General features: G+C 49.2%; 8 protein-coding genes; 4 read left to right on the top strand and 4 right to left on the bottom strand.

Moving 5' to 3' along the window:
• Positions 1-303: 303 nt before the first annotated feature.
• FFUJ_08120 (uncharacterized protein) lies at positions 304-2,645 on the top strand (the record flags this gene model as incomplete). XM_023581214.1 has 6 exons in its annotated part: positions 304-365; positions 423-450; positions 506-624; positions 679-1,861; positions 1,940-2,008; positions 2,067-2,645. The coding sequence occupies 6 exons, from the start codon at positions 304-306 to the stop codon at positions 2,643-2,645; spliced, it is 2,040 nt and encodes a 679-aa protein (XP_023433854.1).
• Positions 2,646-2,694: 49 nt separating this feature from the next.
• Positions 2,695-3,779, bottom strand: FFUJ_08121 (related to lipase/esterase; the record flags this gene model as incomplete). XM_023581213.1 has 2 exons in its annotated part: positions 2,695-3,428; positions 3,488-3,779. The coding sequence occupies 2 exons, from the start codon at positions 3,777-3,779 to the stop codon at positions 2,695-2,697; spliced, it is 1,026 nt and encodes a 341-aa protein (XP_023433853.1).
• Positions 3,780-4,383: 604 nt separating this feature from the next.
• FFUJ_08122 (related to flavin oxidoreductase) lies at positions 4,384-5,697 on the bottom strand (the record flags this gene model as incomplete). Its single annotated transcript, XM_023581212.1, has 1 exon — positions 4,384-5,697. One exon carries the CDS (start codon positions 5,695-5,697, stop codon positions 4,384-4,386), a length of 1,314 nt encoding a protein of 437 aa, XP_023433852.1.
• Positions 5,698-6,154: 457 nt separating this feature from the next.
• FFUJ_08123 (related to steroid monooxygenase) lies at positions 6,155-8,341 on the top strand (the record flags this gene model as incomplete). XM_023581211.1 has 5 exons in its annotated part: positions 6,155-6,462; positions 6,582-6,615; positions 6,670-7,436; positions 7,487-8,182; positions 8,245-8,341. The coding sequence occupies 5 exons, from the start codon at positions 6,155-6,157 to the stop codon at positions 8,339-8,341; spliced, it is 1,902 nt and encodes a 633-aa protein (XP_023433851.1).
• Positions 8,342-8,660: 319 nt separating this feature from the next.
• FFUJ_08124 (related to 15-hydroxyprostaglandin dehydrogenase) lies at positions 8,661-9,655 on the bottom strand (the record flags this gene model as incomplete). XM_023581210.1 has 3 exons in its annotated part: positions 8,661-8,973; positions 9,023-9,551; positions 9,607-9,655. The coding sequence occupies 3 exons, from the start codon at positions 9,653-9,655 to the stop codon at positions 8,661-8,663; spliced, it is 891 nt and encodes a 296-aa protein (XP_023433850.1).
• A 689-nt stretch (positions 9,656-10,344) lies between these two features.
• Positions 10,345-11,109, top strand: FFUJ_08125 (related to decarboxylase DEC1; the record flags this gene model as incomplete). The annotated part of the gene is made up of 1 exon (XM_023581209.1): positions 10,345-11,109. One exon carries the CDS (start codon positions 10,345-10,347, stop codon positions 11,107-11,109), a length of 765 nt encoding a protein of 254 aa, XP_023433849.1.
• A 573-nt stretch (positions 11,110-11,682) lies between these two features.
• Positions 11,683-12,513, bottom strand: FFUJ_08126 (related to D-arabinitol 2-dehydrogenase; the record flags this gene model as incomplete). XM_023581208.1 has 2 exons in its annotated part: positions 11,683-11,884; positions 11,939-12,513. 2 exons carry the CDS (start codon positions 12,511-12,513, stop codon positions 11,683-11,685), a joined length of 777 nt encoding a protein of 258 aa, XP_023433848.1.
• Positions 12,514-13,044: 531 nt separating this feature from the next.
• Positions 13,045-14,901, top strand: FFUJ_08127 (related to TRI13-cytochrome P450; the record flags this gene model as incomplete). XM_023581207.1 has 3 exons in its annotated part: positions 13,045-13,524; positions 13,572-14,141; positions 14,194-14,901. 3 exons carry the CDS (start codon positions 13,045-13,047, stop codon positions 14,899-14,901), a joined length of 1,758 nt encoding a protein of 585 aa, XP_023433847.1.
• Positions 14,902-15,322: the final 421 nt, after the last annotated feature.

Here is a 15,322-nt window from a genome sequence, read left to right as displayed (position 1 = left end):
ACTAACTGTTGCCTAGACCCCACTCAAAGACTTCGCTTAACAGCGGCTGGCCAACAGGAGTAATCGGGATTTTATTTATTCAGCGGCCGTAGTTATCCCCAGGTTTTGATATTGCGGGGAAGTGGCACACCAAAGCAGTTAGCGGATCTGCCTCGGCACTTCAGTGCGGAATTGGCCACCAACCTAACTAAGGTAGTTAGTGAATGGGGTTCGCTCCGCCAGTTGCGCTCTTCATCAACCAACTTGGACCTTGAAACCCGCGTTTCCCGGTCTAATTTGTGAGGGGTGAGCGCGAACCCAAAAATGTCTTCTACTTCTACTGCAAAGAAATCTAGCAAGAGGGATGAGTATACGTCGCATGTTTGGTAAGTTGTTTCTGCTCTTACATTTACATCAACTTCAGCTGACCAGGATCAACATAGCACGGAATGCCAGCGACGCAAGGTCAAAGTTAGTCTCCTACCCAACCAGTATACTTACTTCAGTACTAATCCTACCGTTGCAGTGTTCTGGACAGTCACCATGCCACAACTGTCTCGGCAGAGGTGCTGAATGTAGCTATCAGGATGCATCAAATGGATCTACAAAGAGGAAGCGAAAAAGAACATCGTCAAGCACAAATAAGTATGATAGCGCCACTCTTGTCTGAATGGGCACCTGAAGCTGACATTCTTCAAGAAGACGCGCTGTTCCCTCCTCAAGTCTCTCCATCTCTGCGTCAGAAGAGACCGCACTGCTCAAGGAGCAGCTTCAACGATTGCAACAAGGACTGGATACCTTGATGAAGCAGCAATCACTCAGCTTCGACTTTCTCAGTTCGCACAACACACCGCCACTCCCGAGCCAGACCAACATTTCGGCAAACTCGCCAGATGATCCTCTCATGCTTAACCAATCCATAGAAGTATTTAAGCCACAGAGTACATCACACGATCTTGAACAAGAATCGCCAAGCTGCTGTCAAGATGGCCGTCAGCCCGTCGAGCTCACCTGTGCTGAGACCGACACTTTCGTCCCTGGGAACAAATGGCTAAACCGATTCGCCGTTGCTTCGCAAATCTGCGATCTACGCTCCAGTGTCGGTGCAGATCCATTTCCCTCCAACACAACCCCGTCAAAGAGCTGTACTGTTCTGCTTCCTTGCCCTAAGGACCTAACACGGGCAATAAAGATAGGCCTAGCTGGTATAGACTGCTTCTTCCCTTCCATCCACGGGACGAGGCTCGTAGAAGCGATTTCACGGACCCTGGAGGCACTGCGCTACTATTCTACGACTCAGTCTGTTGTCGTGACTGAGCCGCATCACTTGGTCATATCGATTGTTCTCGTCATCGTCGCAGCTGGGCAGAACCTGGACGTTAGTGCCTGTCCCGATCTGTATCTTGACAAAGCGTGGCCTGGCTCAGAAGCGTATTGGCAGAGTCGGAAGCTCGTGCAGCACTTTGAAGAAGGCGGTGAGCTGCAGATAAACTGTGTCATCTATCACATTGTCTCCGCGGCGTATCTCTTAGCAGCAGAGAGATTACGTCTTGCCTCGAACCACGTCCTCAACGGGCTTCATTCCGCTGTCAGTTTAGGCTTAGGCCAAAGCCACGGCTTTCCTACATCCTCAGAGGACTTTGTAGACCCCCTGGCATTGTGGGTTACTCTAGACTTCCTCGACAAGCGCATCACTCAGAAATGCGGGATCCCATACTTTGTTGGGAACAGTCTTGGGCATGTGGATTTTGAACATGAAACTAGCCCTCACATCGACTTGAAGGACAAGACGTATCTGAAAACCATGTTCAGCCATGCTAGACTCTGGGCATCGGTATGGGATGGGTTTCTAGCTCCCAACGCACCGATGGCGGGTGATTGGGTAGAAATCCAAGCATTCGATGCCAAGCTGTTGGCTCTCAGGGAGCAATACCCCGACATGTTATCATGGAACTCATAGTCAGTGGACGACACCATTTTCAAATCTCCCACCGAGCCTGAGGATCGACGACGTCTTCTTGTTTTTCTGGTAAGTCTTGAAATGGTACTCCGGTACGAGCAACGCAGCACTAATCAAGCAACTCTAGAGATATCAATCTCTCAGACTGAGCATCCGCCAAAAGACGCTGAGTTCCCCGGAGACAAATGCTCGAAGGGCAGCATCTTGCTTAAGAATTTCTATCGAGTCCTTGGATGCAATCGGCCATTACCTGGACAACTGGGGCGCAAACCCGAATGCTGGCTATATACTCACTTCTTCACTGGTCGAGTCCATATACTACCTAACCCTCGGACACCGTGAAGGTGTTTCCACGCTTGACGCTGAGGCACTTCCGCTCGCGCTCCGTCGAGCTGGCAGCATGCTGGAATCTCTGTCTGCCACGATCATGTCGGCAGCCAGAGCGTTCAAAGCTTTGCAATGCGTGCTGGACTTTAATTTCCACGAGTCACGGCCAGACTACGACCTCCTATTCCCACTCGAGTGTTTTCCGGAGTCCAACATGAATTTTGGAATGCCGGTTGATCAAGTCGAGTGTCTCTCAAGTACAGAAACATTTGATTTTTCCAAGAGCTTCGACACGTTGAATCCAAACCCGTTGACAGAATCTAGCCTTGAGGTCAGCTCAGTATTAGCTGAGATGTTCAGTGAGATAGAGGCTAGTTAGTCTTTCTATGGGATGCATAATTCTGCGATAGCTATCGTAACACCCTCCTTCAAGATGACTGAGTGCTGTTCGCCATAGACATTGACGTGGCAAACCTTTGCAATTGCGCTTGTATAAAGTCCACCACTGCCTGAACCCCAACATTAGTGACGTTACCTAGTGCAAATAGCGTAAAGGCATGACAAGCACCCTCAACAACATGCAGCTCAGCTTCACTCCCAGCGTTTATCCACCTGGCAGCCATGAAGATGCTATCATCGAGTAGTGGTTCAATATTCCCCACGAGGAAGTGCGCTGGGGGCAGGTTACCCAAGTCAGCATACAACGGGGATATGTCAGGTCTCTTCCTTTCAACAAACGGGATGTGACCAAAGGCCGCCTCTGAAAACTTGATCATGCTCTCGCGACTGATGACTATGTTCCGTTTGTGTGACAGTAAGGAAGGCGTGTAGGTCAAGTCGTATATCCCATAGCTCGCACAGATTGCAGCGATTTGTGACTTAACGTCGATTCCATACTCATCCCGCAATTCCAGGACAACAGCCACAGCAAGCCAGGCACCAGCCGACTCTCCACCGATTACTCGTAAGGGAGCGCCAAGATCACTGATGCCCTGAGCAGAAAGAGTAAAGAGGGCCGCGTTCACGCAGTCATCGCGGCCAGCTGGGAATGGCTGCTCCGGCGCGAGGCGGTACTCGACAGACGCGACGGTCAGGCCGGATACTTCGGAGATACGCGTCAAGTACCCGTCGTAAGACGCGTTGCTCCCAATGACGAAGCCACCTAAAGAAGGGCACTGAGTTTGAAGTCCATGGCTACACTGGCGTATCGCGTCGTCATACTTGCATGGAAGTGGAGGAAAACACCCTTGGAGGGTGCAGGCGGTTCAATCACCCGGAGTTCAATCCTCTGCCCATCCCGCCGGGGAGCATAAACCAAACGGGCTTGGTCATTCACTTGTAGACGATCAAATCCATGAGTGCCTTCTGCTCGTGCTTTTCGGTAGTCTTGAGGGTCGTCAAAGTCATACCATTGCTTGGCGTTTGCTAATTGTTTCTCGAGGCGATCGACAAGTTCGAGGCGAGTCGCACGGACTTTGTCGGACACGGACTTCGGGCGTACGTTGACCGACATCAGCTATAAGGCTTGGCCTGCAAAACGCCAAGTGTGTTTATTTTCAATCAAGATGCGGCTTAACCTTCAGGTATATGAGTTCCCAGGCAGCGATATCAACGGAAGTCTTTGGACGAGATTCACGGATCTGTTGGCTGTTCGCTCCTACTGTTGCTGTCCAGCCTATGGAGCACTTTTCGTATGCCATTCTGGATGGAATGGTGCAACGGAATTGGTGATTCCGTGGGATAGCAGATTCCGCGGGTTGCTCCGTGTGCTCCGTGTCTCCAGTCTTCTGGTCAGTGCAGGGTCTTATTATTGTCTGCCTATCTGATTGGTTCCGGTAGTACTGGCCTAGCCTCTAGGGTATGTTAATAAAGTATGATTTTTACAGAATATATGTAAAGTAAAAATAGCAAGAATAAGATTAAAGTATAAATGAATTTATATAGAATTTTATATATAGTTATCTTAAATTAAATTTCTTATTTAATATATATACTTTACTGTATATACTCTATAATTGAAATATCTACATTAAATGTAGTAAGAGATTGCAATTTAAAAGAATACATATCTCCCATTTATGACCAAACCTTAACTCTCGTGTCACAAATGTTACAGCTTAGAGCTTTGTGAGTATCTGAGATATCTGCGGTCGCGAAATAAACTGCGGCCAAGCCACGTCCACGCCCAATTCCTGAGCAACTTTCAAAACCCAACCCGGCTCTTTCAAAAACTGCCGACCGACCGAAATTAGATCAACACTACCCGCAGCGCCCTCCTGGACCAAGTCTCTAGCCTGGATGGCATCCGTAATCTCACCGACAGTACCAATGATCATCCGCTTGCCTGCCCTTTCCAGTACCTCCTTCACCCTCGCCGCAATGGCAGCTTGCTCCCTTCCAGCGTCAAACACGTTGTGGGCGGCTTGTGGATGATTCCCTGCGGAGCTGACGTCGAGGACATCAACGCCCAAGTCAGGGAGAAGCTTTGCAAGGCGGATCGTGCTGGGGACATCCCAACTTCCTAGGTCCTTGCCCAAGGTTGACTTCTCCATCCAGTCAGTTGCGCTGAGTCGGACAAACAGAGGCATGGATTCGGGGATGACATCTCGGACAGCTTGGATAATTTCAAGGACTAGCCGTATCCGGTTCTCGAAGCTACCACCGTACTTGTCTTTCCTCTGATTCGTGATAGGGCTGACGAATTGATGGAGGAGATAACCGTGGGCAACATGAACCTCGAGTACATCTACACCGGCCCAGACAGCTCGTTCTGCTGCCTTCGCAAAGCTTCTGATCAAGTTGGAGATTTCCCCAATACTCATCTCTCTCGGCTCCCAGAACCCGCCCTTTGGGTCTTGACTAGCCTTTCCATCCCAGACAGAATCCAAGCCTCCGGATGGCCCGACAACGTCATCAGGCCACCCGCCTTGAGATTCATCAGCCCTAGCACTTCCCTGTCCCATACGAGTGGCAACCCACGGCGCCAGAGTGCTCGCCTTCCTCCCGGCGTGGCCAAGCTGCAACCCGATAAGACCTCCCTGGGAGTGCACAAAGTCTGCCAGGTTCTTGAGGGCATCTCTCTGCGCATCGTTCCAGATCCCAGGACAGTTGACGCTGATACGGCCATTAGGCGTAACACCAGTTGCTTCCAGCATGACCAACGCTGCTCCTCGGAAGGCATAGTGGCCGATGGTAGTATAGTACAGAGGAGTCAAGACACCCGTCTGCGGTCCACTTGCGGCGCATGAGTAGTGGCACATGGGGGACACACAGATACGGTTTCGCAGCATGATGCCGCGGATCTTGAGGGGACGGAAGATCGTCGGAGTGTCTGGTTCAAGCTGTTTTGCAGTCCCTGTGCTTGGATCCTGTGCTGGTGCAAAGAAAGGGATGCCTGGCACGGCGGCGTTGAGCTGCGAGTCGTGAACCATGATGCGTATTGTTTAGACAGAATGTATAGAGAGACTAGGACGAGGTGTAATCAGGATGTGATGTGATGTGATGGATGAGCGATTTGTAATTATTATATCAACCAGTAAAGGTCAATTTACGTAGGCCAAGTTGTCAGACTTACTCCCAGAAAAGTAACTATCAAGTATCTTATATCGTGCCTAGACCAAAAGTGGCTGTATTGACCAATTCCACGGAAGTAGTACCTAATTATGATTGGGGGTTTCGGAACTGGATAATTTCCGAAACCTGGGAGCCGCGGCAAGCAGGGAGACCAAGACTGAATGACTAACAGCCTGAACTTGTTCATATATTGACTGACGTTGGTTGATTTAAGAACATTACACAGTTTCATAATCATACGCGAAAAAGCAATCATAATACCATCCCCTTCTCTTCTCGTTCACTAGGCTCCCAGACATCGCGGTAAAGCTCAAGATGCCAACAAATCAGCCAATGAGCTCGCGAGACCGCGCCATCAAACACTTCCAGAGTCTAGCTCCTGGACCACCCAACCCTGGAGAAGGCACAGAGGCTTACAAGGATGTTGATGAGCTGGCCTATGCTCTATCTCGAGTTCCCACGTTTACGCCTCGGCCAGTGCGAATTATTGCAATTGGCGCGGGCTTTGCAGGTCTTTCGATGGCCAGGGCTGTTAGCACTGGTAATATACAAAATGCTAGTATCAAGGTGTATGAAAAGAACGCTGATGTTGGAGGGACGTGGTATGAGAATCGTTACCCAGGGTCCGTACTATGCTCTATTTGTGCACGGGAAATCTTCAAGTCTCTCTCTATTGATTGATTTCCATGTAGCTCTCTTTAATCTCTCCCTTTGTTTCATGTTCAAGCTAATGGCCTGCTAGATGCGCCTGCGACATACCAGCACCTAATTACCAAGTAAGTGAACCACAAGCCACCTCGCTGAGTGCCAAAATATAGCCAGTCTACTAGTTTTCCTGGGCACCTAACCCGTTCTGGAAATCGTATTACGCCAAGCAAGAGGATATCCTATCTTACATACGATCAGTTGCCGAACAGCATGATTTGCGGCGTTACATAAAAACGTCTCACAAGATCACCAATGCTTCTTGGATACCAGAGCGCGAGGTCTGGCAGGTCACTGTGACCAAGACCGACGGTAGAGATCTCGTCATTTCTAGTCCAGGTATTACAGAGGGTGAGACCTCGTCTACCTTTGTGGAAGAGTGTGATATCCTCATCAACTGCACCGGTTTCTTCAATCACTGGAAATGGCCCAACGTGAAAGATCGACAACTGTTTGGGGGAAGAATGCTTCATTCAGCAGCCTGGCCACAGGATGCTGATAAAGACATTAAGGGGAAAACAGTAGCACTGATCGGTAATGGAAGCAGTGGTGTCCAGATCCTACCCGCCATACTCAATGACGCAGAGAAGATATATGTGCATATCAGAAGTCCGACATGGATCACCACCAATTTCGCTTCCAAATTTGCAGGTCCCGGTGGATCGAACTATGACTACTCCGAAGAGCAAAAGGCTGCTTGGGCCAAGGATCCAGAGACATATCTCCAGTATAGACGTCAGATCGAGCAGGAACTCAACAGCCGTTTCGGTCTCTACGTAAACCATTCTCCGGAGCAAAAGGCTGCTCGCGAGTATGGAATCCATGAGATGGCCAACAAGCTTGGAGAGAGACAGGACTTGCTTCAAGCGCTACTACCGGACTTTGCTGTTGGGTGAGTCAAGAGAAATCACAAGGTGGGAAAGATTACTTACTAAGGCATAGGTGTCGTCGCCCAACGCCCGGCAATGGGTATCTCGAGGCTCTCACGTCGCCAAAGGTACAAGTAATTTGGGGCACAGTCGATGCATTCACCAAGAGCGGTATCCGCACTTCATCCGGTCACGAAACAAACGACGTGGATACCATCATCTGCGCCACAGGCTTCGACTTGTCCTGCGCCCCTCGCTTCCCGATCAACGGCCTCAACGGAACCAATCTCCAAGACCTCTGGAACGATAACCCACGGTCATACCTATCAGTCACAGCGCAAGACATGCCCAACTACTTCGGCTTCCTGGGTCCATTCTCTCCGCTCGGACATGGCAGTCTGGTGACTTCGATCGAAATGGTGACCAAGTACATCGCCGACTTTGTGAACAAGCTTCAGACCCAGAACTACAGCTACTGCGTGCCCAAGGCTCACATCCCTGCTGCCTACCAGAAGCATGCCCTCGCATGGCTCAACAAGACGGTCTGGGCGAGTAACTGCAGCAGCACGTTTAAGAACGGGACTGCTGGCGGAGAACTTAACAGTTTACATCCTGGTAGTCGGATTAACTACTTTGAGCTGTTGCGTACTCCGAGGTGGGAGGATTTTGAGTGGAAGAGTCTTTGCGATAGTGAGGACTTGACTTTTGCTTGGCTGGCGAGTGGATTCACTTATAGGGAAAAGAACCCCGCTGACTATCCGGATACAACGTAAGTCTTGACCTCTTATTTATACCTTTGGTGAAGTAGTGTCGACTAACATTTGAGCCTAGCTGGTTTATCAACTTTGATAAACATTCTAAGCAGATCGAAAGACGTAACGTAGATGAAGAGGTTGAAAATGTCCTGAATGGAACCTCGAGGCCGTAGACTGACTAGAGAGACTTCGATATCCGGCTGGATATAAATAAACTGCATTTTTACTTATTGTTACCATTAGTCCTACGTGTCCTGTTGATAATGTCGATATTGCTGAGTAATAGCATACTGTTGTTGGCTGCATAAGGTTTGACGGCAATGATACTTGTGACGGTCAATTAGAGGTTAACATTAGCCGTATTCATAGTCCTTCTAGCCTCAGCCAAATATACTTTCTCAAGAACCAGTTTATTGCGGTAATATTGGCAATATACGCAAGTTCTACACAAAGGCTCTAGAGAAGCAGTGAGACAATATCATTTGAAGGTCGTTATAGCTTGGAAGACCCAGGAACAGGCTTCTCTTCTCCCATCAACATCTTTGCAAGCTTGGCTGTGGCTTCGGTTGTCTTGGCTCTTGCGCGAGTTGATCGGCCTTGGGGACCAGCATCTCCCAATAAATGCACCTCCCTCCAACTCCCAATATCACCAACCTCCAGAACCGTGCCCCCAGCATACTTGATGTCAGTCAGCAATGCCACCATGGCACCTACAACTTCCTCAGTAGGCAGCAAGAAGTCTGTAGACGGATCAACGTGATTTTGTGCTCCTGCGGTATTCCGAAGCAGCGGTGTGTCAACCAAGCTAAATGTTGTGAGCAAGATTGGCAGCTCAGTGGGGAGTTTAAACTTACCCCGGCGCAATGCCGACTATTCGGATGCCGCACATCTGGTCTAGCGGCGCCATGCAACGGACGAATTGGCTGATAGCAGCTTTTGATACAGAATACAGCGGAAGAACAACGGAGGGCTTCTGGGCTGTAATGCTTGAGAGGTGGAGGATTGTGCCTGGCTTCTTGACCTCACGCATCTTGCGGATCGCGATGCGTGTAATTCTTATCGGGTGCATCATGTTGATGTCAAATAGCTTGTAGCTGAGTGTTTCGTCCCTGTCATCCCAGAACCCAGGAAAGGACCCCTCATACACGCCAGCGCCGGGCACTACGATATCGGGTACTCCGCCGAGCCTCTTTTCAAAGACCTCAAAGACCTCGAGTAGTTGTTCCAGTGAGGTTACATCAGTCTTGTGAAATACCACTTGGGGATTCACTTGGTTTCCAAGAGACTTTAGCCATGCAGCGGCGGGTGGACTCAGTGCGATGTCAGCGATGAGGACTGCGCATCCTTTGCCTCTGAGAGACTTTGCAAGTTCCAGATTGATCCCTTTGTTCAAAAAGTCAGATCGAGGGACGCAGAAATGTACCGAGAGACATCTTACCTGAACCTCCTCCGGTGACTAAAGCTGTTTTGTGGAGAAGATCGCTCATGGTAGCAGGATGAGGTAATGTCCTTTGCTGTAAGTGAATTGTGAAGCAGACAGGGCTATGTGAAGAATGCTGCGACTAATAGTCAATTGAGATTCCTAGTCAAGAGTCCAAGTCACCAAATTTGTTTCTTCGCCCCAGGTTTGAGCAGTAAACTGTGATGTTAAGAGTGATAAGGGAGGCTATTTCCCGTTGGACTCTAGCCGAAGCGGAATGGAACCAAATTTAGCGGGTCTCCTTTACCTCCGAGTTCCGCGGGACATTTATACGGAAACGTTAGCTAAATCGACCATGAGCTGATTGATTCCATGGAAATAATGTGGTGGGGATAATGCCTCAAAGCTCGTAACACTTCGGCTTTTCACTCCACCATTTATTCCACTGCGGCCTGTAGGGTTGTGGAATAGTGGTCAGCACTGCTTAACTATTGATCGTATTGCAGTATAGGTAGTTAAGCCCTGGAAATGAGGGGCGACAGGCTAATCAACCACTATTCGGACCTTCCGAATCTCATTAATACTATGCGATCATCTTGACTATAATTCAGATGTGAAAGCAAATACAAGTAGACTAAATTTACTATATCTGATTACATATAATATTCTGTCCCTTTTCCTCAGGCCTTCACCTAGCAACTTGAATATTATTCCAACTTATTTTATATATCCAAAAGCCCACCACATCCAGCGACCATGCCCTTTGGTACTTTCAAGACAAAGGAGGCCAGAGGCCCCATCCCTCTCTGCTCTCCGCCCTACCCAGCTGGCCTGGATGAATTCACCGATGTCCAGATTCTTTCCGTCAGATATCACACGACATACAATGCCGTCAAGGACATGATCCCTGAAGAATGCGAGCTGGAAGATGAACCGCTTGTTACGCTCACCCTCTTCAACTACGGAATGGGTCCCATTGGCGCATACAACGAGTTTGTCTGTCAGGTCGAGGTCAAATGGGAGGGCAGGAAGTTACCCTTCTCGATCGAGCTCATCCTCAACAACGAAGGCGCCATATATGCCGGAAGGGAGCGCTGGGGCATCCCCAAGGTTATGGGCAACGTTGAGTGGGATCCCTCCAAGGCCAATTCAGCGCCCAACGGTATCATCACGGGCCATGTTGAGCGTCCCGCCGGATGCAAGCTCGTCCAGTTTGGGTTCAAGCCGCAGAAGAAAGTTCAAGACTGGGGTGCTCTGAGCGGCATGATGCGCGAGAGCCTTCACTTCCGCTCGATCCCTGCGGCGAATAGTCATGATCCCCCGATTCTCCGGGAATTCATTCCTACCGCCTTTGAGGTTACACACGCTGAGGTTTGGGCAGGTGAGGGGTCCATTGGTCTCTTCAATGTTTCAGAATTTGATCCGGTTCATCGACTCAAGGTCGTGCGATATGCTGGCGCAACTATGTGCAGAAATGCCAGAGGTGTTCTGCATCCAATCTCAAAGACCTTCCCTGTCTGAGGGCCGGTGGAACGGCATTTAAGTGGCATGTTGGTATAAAGATCGCTATTGAATTGTAAATTCCCTACGCTAGAGTCACATCTGATATATGTTTTGCCCTTATGACTGTATGTGAATTAGGTGGCCGGTAGCCTAGAAATACCAACGATTCAAGTTCCTCAGACGTGCTATGTAAATAGGATAATCCGATCAACCCAGAGAATTATATTCCAACCCTTTCTGTTCTCCACACCACGTCTGAACACGATGAAAGAACCAAAACATCGCTGGTATACCGCCTGAACTGGGTTTGTAAGAGTGCTACTTTGACCTGAAAGGTTATGGTTACATTACGCACCTCGCACGTACTCAAATATGACTAGCCGCGCCAAGTTGCTTTAAACTTCTGTATTTAGACTTCCAGCTACCTCAACTACCTACTTTATGGATGCAGTAGTGACTGGCAAACAAGCAGTAGACCAGAATGGCAGAAACGTCGTATTGTGCTACTAAAGAAGTAGAATATTCTAAGAAACTACAGGTTGGCATTACCACCAACGATTCGGTCATTGGATTCAAAAACTATATTCTATACTACACTGAAGATCCCCCATCGATGCGAATGATCTGGCCCGTTATAAAAGACGAGAGTCTTTCACTAAGAAGAAAGCAAATCAACGCCGCAACCTCCTCGGCTCGTCCCTGTCTCGAGATGGGCTGCATGGAAACCTTCTCTTTCAGAAAGGTTGTAAACTCCGCAGGAACACTCTGAGTCATTGGAGTATCTATCTGGCCACTAACCTCAATGTTAACCGAGTCCAATGCCTCCTGTACTCCAAGGGAGACTTACGGTGCGACTGCGTTGACTCTAATGCCAGCTTGGCCCTCTTCTCTGGCTCCAGTCTTTGTTAGACCAACCACTGCATGCTTCGACGCTCCGTATTCCGCAGCTCCAGGGACTGCGATCACACCAGCCAGGCTTGCCAGATTGACAATGCTCCCTCCGTTAACCATGGCGTTGAGCTCAGCACGCATAGAGTAGAAGACACCCGTGGCATTGATTCCCATGCACAGAGCCCAGCTCTCATCGCTCAGGTCGCGGATCCGGCCCCGGCCCATCTGGACAGCGCTGATTCCTGCTGAATTAACTGCCCCATCAAGTCTGCCGAATTTCTTGACAGTCTCTTCGATCCAGGAAGTGACCTTTGCACTAGATGTGACATCGACCTCTGCTGTCAGGATGTCTTGCCTATCACGGCTTGGGTGCGCGGCGAGAAGGGCTTGGGTGGCTTGTTCAAGTGGAATGGGTGATCTATCGGACAAGGATAACTTGGCCCCGATAGAGAACAGTAGTTGAGCAGTTGCAAGCCCAATTCCGGATGCTGCACCCGTGACGGCGATGACTTTGCCTTTGAGGTCTTCCATTGTTGCTCGGCTTTGTATGATCTAGATTTGTCTTACTGATGTTATTAGAGGATGTACGAGCCAGATGTGCGAACTTTTGATCTTGATCTACTTAGATAATGAGAGTAAGATGGATTTTTAACAGAGCAGTTTACGAAATTCATATATTGTTTTAGTCAACCGACAGGCAACAATGCTGCCCATAACCCGTGAAGACTGTATGTTGGAGAATTTAGCCGGAATTGTATTTCGGAATGGCTGTACAGAGGGCGCTAACCCCGCGGAACTCCAGCAATGTTTAGTTAGTGCTCCCAGCGTCGGGCATGATTAAAGTGGGCTTATCATGGTTCATATATTCACCCAGTTCCGTGGAAATAAGTCATAGGAGGAATGTCGATCATTTTATAGTCTATAGTTGTCAGGTTATTATGTAGAGGTTTGACTTGGAATTCTTTCAAATATAGTGAGATGCAATATCCTGCCTCCTAAATCAAGTCACAATCCATCACATACTGGCGAGCTGGAACCTGATCCTCTTTACCAAGCAGTAATATGTTCTCTCTTCGTATTGGCTCCATGTCCTGGCTTGAACTTATAGCTGGTGCCCTTTCTATCTTCCTTCTATTCTTTTACCTATACAATCGTGCTCTTCCCAAGCCTATCCCCGGAATACCATATAACAAACATGCCACAAAGCGCCTCCTCGGAGACCTTCCGGACCTGATGGGGCATCAGAAGCACACAGGGGAGCAACGCCGATGGTTTGCGATGCAGAACCAGAAGTTCAACTCCCCAGTCTGTCAAGTCTTCATCCGCCCGTTCGGAAAGCCGAGAGTGGTTCTATCGGACTTTCGAGAGGCCCAAGATATCCTTTCGAAACGATTGAAGGACTTTGATCGCAGCGATAGAGCCCGGGAGGCATTTGCAGGTATCATCCCCCACCAGATGCTTTCTTATCAAACAGTGGATCCCAAGTTCAAGAAGCACAGAGAGCTGATGAGGGATCTCATGTCACCAAAGTTTCTCAACCAAGTAAGGTAGCTAGACGCAGTCGGAAAAACAACTCTAATCAGGCCAAGGTCTCAGGTCCAGAGATATACTCCAAAGTCAACAGTCTCGTTAGACTCTGGCACGAGAAGTGCTTGCATGCCGCTGAACATCCATTTGATGGAAAGAGAGACCTCCAAAGAGCTACTCTCGACGTTATCACAGCTGTCTCCCTTGGACTAGACGATGAAAATAGCGCTACTAAACGGCAGCTGGATGACATGTTGGCCAGGTCTAGCGCGGGTGTTACCTTCATGCAGCCCGAGACGAAGATTGTGGACTTCCCCGTTCATCCCTTGACAGAAGAGTTAGATGCAACCCTGACTATTGTTGAGAGCTCATCAGTTGGCTTCTCGTCGCCGATACCCCGGTGGCACTATTGGGTCATTAGTCACTTTCCGTACCTGAAAAACGCCGCCAGAGTTAGGGAGGAGTGGACGCGACGAGAGATCGACAAGGCGGTCGAGGCAATCTCCAAAAATGGCTCCGATAACGAATGGGCAACACGTTCGGCACTCGAGTTTATGGTACTTCGAGAAGCCGCCGCTGCTAAGAAGGCCAATAGACCACCGAGATTCCATCGCCGGCGCATCTACGACGAAGTATGCTTCCGTCGCCTTCTTGTCGATAGTGATGACTAACAGGTTTTGACAGCTGTTTGGATACATTATCGCAGGGCACGATACAACCGGTGCTACTCTTTCGTGGGGTGTGAGATACATTGCGGATGCTCCGCAAGCACAAAGGAAACTCCGATCATTTCTTCAAGATGCCTTCTCCAGCGCTCTTGCAGAGCATCGCCAGCCGACGATAGACGAGATAACCAGTTCATCCATTCCATATCTTGATGCTGTCATCGAGGAGATCCTGCGTCTCAGTGCGGTGCTCCCAATCATAAGTCGAGAAGCAATGGCCGACACAACTATTCTCGGACACGCCATTCCAAAAGGCACCGTCGTGTTCTTTACACTAAACGGACCCAGCCTGATGAAGCCGGCAATCGAGACCCCCGAGATTGTTCGGAGTGAGAGCTCACGGGGTACAAAGAGTCGATACGGAGAGTGGCGCGCAGAGGATGTCGAGCAATTTATACCCGAGCGATGGATAGATGTTGATGACAAAGGCGTTGAGACTTACAACGCCATGAAGGGGCCGTTTCTCACGTTCGGTAGTGGACCACGAGGCTGCTTTGGGAGGAGGCTTGCTTACCTCCAGCTTCGGATCTTCTGGGTGTTGCTTATGTGGAACTTTGAGTTTCTCCGCGTTGATCCTGAGCTCAGGACTCAGGATGTTGTAGAGAATGTTGGGGTAGAGCCGCGTGAGAGTTATGTACGACTGAGAAGGATAGGGAGTCCTTTGTAATATACTGAAAGACGAGTATTAGGTGCCGAAAACGTATGTCTTGTATGCATTTCCATAGAATGTACTTCGACATTCAATCACTGTGCTAAGAGTTTGCAGGCGATCTACTCCAAGAATCAGCTTCAACGGGTGCTCTTGCGGAGTGTCTCTTCTCTTGGTTTGCGGTCGCCTGCGGGACTTTTATGACAGGGGCGGACATCAGGCTTCCGAAATCCTTTCAGAATTCAACGAGCGAGCCTAAACGAGCTGGCGATGTTGCAATCAAGGTATACACTGGCTTCGGGTAATTTCTACGCCCGTGTGTTGGTAAGCCCGATGTTGGAGCATGCAGGAATTGTTACCCACAGCTGCACTTTAGTCAAGTCAATTCTTGGCGGTTACTGAGAACACTCGAGGCTCTAAGAGATAGCCTCAGCCCATT

The sequence above is a fragment of the Fusarium fujikuroi genome, chromosome FFUJ_chr07, assembly GCF_900079805.1.
Source record: "Fusarium fujikuroi IMI 58289 draft genome, chromosome FFUJ_chr07".
Taxonomy (NCBI): domain Eukaryota; kingdom Fungi; phylum Ascomycota; class Sordariomycetes; order Hypocreales; family Nectriaceae; genus Fusarium; species Fusarium fujikuroi.
Note: the sequence above shows the minus strand (reverse complement) of the source record. Positions and strands in the feature narration are given on the sequence as shown.